The sequence below is a fragment of the Meleagris gallopavo genome, chromosome 9, assembly GCF_000146605.3.
Source record: "Meleagris gallopavo isolate NT-WF06-2002-E0010 breed Aviagen turkey brand Nicholas breeding stock chromosome 9, Turkey_5.1, whole genome shotgun sequence".
In the NCBI taxonomy this organism is placed as follows: Eukaryota; Metazoa; Chordata; class Aves; order Galliformes; family Phasianidae; genus Meleagris; species Meleagris gallopavo.
Window position 1 is genome coordinate 1,435,795 of NC_015019.2, and position 2,263 is coordinate 1,438,057.

General features: G+C 60.8%; 1 protein-coding gene across 1 annotated transcript in view; it reads right to left on the bottom strand.

Moving 5' to 3' along the window:
- The window catches only part of UTP14A (UTP14A small subunit processome component), a 9,700-nt gene extending 8,832 nt beyond the window's left edge, over positions 1–868 (bottom strand). Inside the window, exon 1 of the mRNA XM_010715064.3 lies at positions 783–868. Coding sequence (XP_010713366.2) covers positions 783–868 — 86 coding nt within the window. The remainder of the gene's footprint in view (positions 1–782) is intronic.
- Between the last annotated feature and the right edge of the window lie 1,395 nt (positions 869–2,263).

Genomic DNA, 2,263 nt, shown 5'->3' on the forward strand with positions numbered 1-2,263 from the left:
CGCCGCGACGCTCCGGGGTGTTCGTTAGGAGCAGGGGCAGCTCCGAGCGGTTTAGGAAAGGCAGCGCCATCCGACAGCTCTTATCTGAGGGCTGCACGGCGGGGCTGAGGCACGGAGATGATCTCTGTCTGCTTTTCTGCCCCGCGAGAGAGCCTGAAGTCTCCCCTGTCCCGCCACCCTGCCCGCCTGCTGGAGGCTTTGCTGCCAAAAGCCTCCGCTCCGGCAGCGGGGAGAGCTGCGCACACCGCCCGCAAGCCCCGAAACCCGCCTGCCTCCAGCAGTGCGCAGCTCTGAGGAAGCTGCCGACCCGACCCGTTGGTTGTGAGAACGAGACCCCAAGGCGGCGGAAATAAAAGGCGACGCCAAGCCATGGGACAGGCCAGGAACCGGCCTTGATCAATTCTGCCTCCCGGCCACTAATCCTCCCTAATCTCCTATTTGGTTGGTGGCATGTCACAACTCTCCCATCTAATCGTGCGCTCTGCACTCACCCTCCTGGGTCACTGAAAGCTCTTCTTAGCAGCTTGGCTCGCGGTGGGTCAAGCTCTTCTCCTCCCCTAACACTTAACAGCACAAGTGACGATGCCAACACCGTGTGCACAGTGCACCCATGTAAGCGCGCACAGTTGGTGAGCACTCTGGAGAGCAACGCTCCTCATCCCCCAGCCTGATTCCCCGGTAAAATCAGCCACACCAGCACCATTTCCATTCCTGCAGCCTCTCTGCATCTCTGCATCCCTTCCTGCCTCTCCTGGGCCCACCGAGCCTCCCACGCACCTCACCTCTCCTCGTTGAGGCCACACATGCGAATCCGCTCTGTGCTGGTCCAGTTGTGCACCCCGCTATAGAGAGGTGCCGTAGAGATCATGACAGCTGCTCGTCACCAACCGGGACCTGCTGGGGCTCGAGGGGCCACTCTGCCTGCAGGAAAAAAAGAAAAAAAAAGCATAAAACAGAGAATTGGTGACTCTTGTAGGACGCTGGCATCCACATTTATCCCCAGCTCCATCGCCAGGCAGAGCGAGCACGATGCCTGAGATGATCCACATCTGCCTGAACGAGGGCTGGAGGGAATAAGCAGCGCCTCGGGATAGGATCTGCCCATCCTCACACTAACCAACTTGGTTGCCAAAGCCTCAGGCTACCTCGAGAGCTTCACACAGCCATTGGTGAGGCCGTGCTGCCCAGAGCTGGGGATGCCCCGTCCCCGAGGTGCCCGAGGCCACGGGTGGGTGCTGGGCTGGAGGAGGCACCCAGCCCACGGTACAGGGGTTGGGACTGTGTGGGCATCGAGGTCCCTTCCAGCCCAGCCGTTCTGTGATCCTATGATCTTCACACACGCATACATCACTCTTGCAAGACCCCCCTGCTTTTCTCCCCACCCCAGAGGTCTCCAGCGCAGGGCAGTGAGCCCGGACAGAGCTGCACCCAAGCGGACGGCTGTTAGAACGCTGACCCCTCCCCGAGGCTTCGCATTACGTTGATAAAGCAGGACGTGCCGGGCTCAGCGGGGAAAACCTCAAACGGGGAAGAAGCCGGGGGGGGGATGCGGGAGGAGGGGGCGGAGGATTGCCAACTGTGCCACCAACGTGTCATCCAGCGGGCGTCCCCTCGGTGCGCTGCGGAGGGGATGATGGTGTTCGGCGGTGTTACGGGTAGAAAACAGGAGGAAATCCAGAGACTTGCGAGCATCCGAGACGCACCGTCGGCGGGGTGGAGCTTTCGGGGGAGGATGTTACAGCCAATCGTGCGGCGCTGGGTGCTCGAGCATTAAGGCAGCTTTGCTGCTGGAGTCGTGTCAGGGAAAACGCGAGGAAGGAGGGAGGAGAGGATCCCCTGCGCTAAGCGGAGGGCGAGGTGGAAGCGAGCAGGGAGGACGGACCGCGAAGGGCAGAGATGCTGTCCGAGAGGTTCTCGATACAAAGGCATTCTGGACACACGAAGGGAAAGCTGGCAGAGGCACCGGGCGTCCTCGGTGCAGCGGTGAGAGCAGGGAGAGGCTAAAAGCAGCACGTCACCCCCAGCCTCGCTCGGCTGTCTTTGCCCTGACAAACTCCTGGGGACACGAGCTCTGGATGAGACCAGAAGCAGCATGCACGATGCTGAGATCAGTGCAGGGATGTACAGGCCGGGCTGAATATGCCCTCTGAGCACAGCTGCTGCCAGTTATCCCCTCCTCAGCCCGTGTGCCAGTGGGGAACATCCAGAAACAGAACAGCAGGGCCATAGGAGAAACAGGGACAGGGCAGTTTGCTTGCAAAAA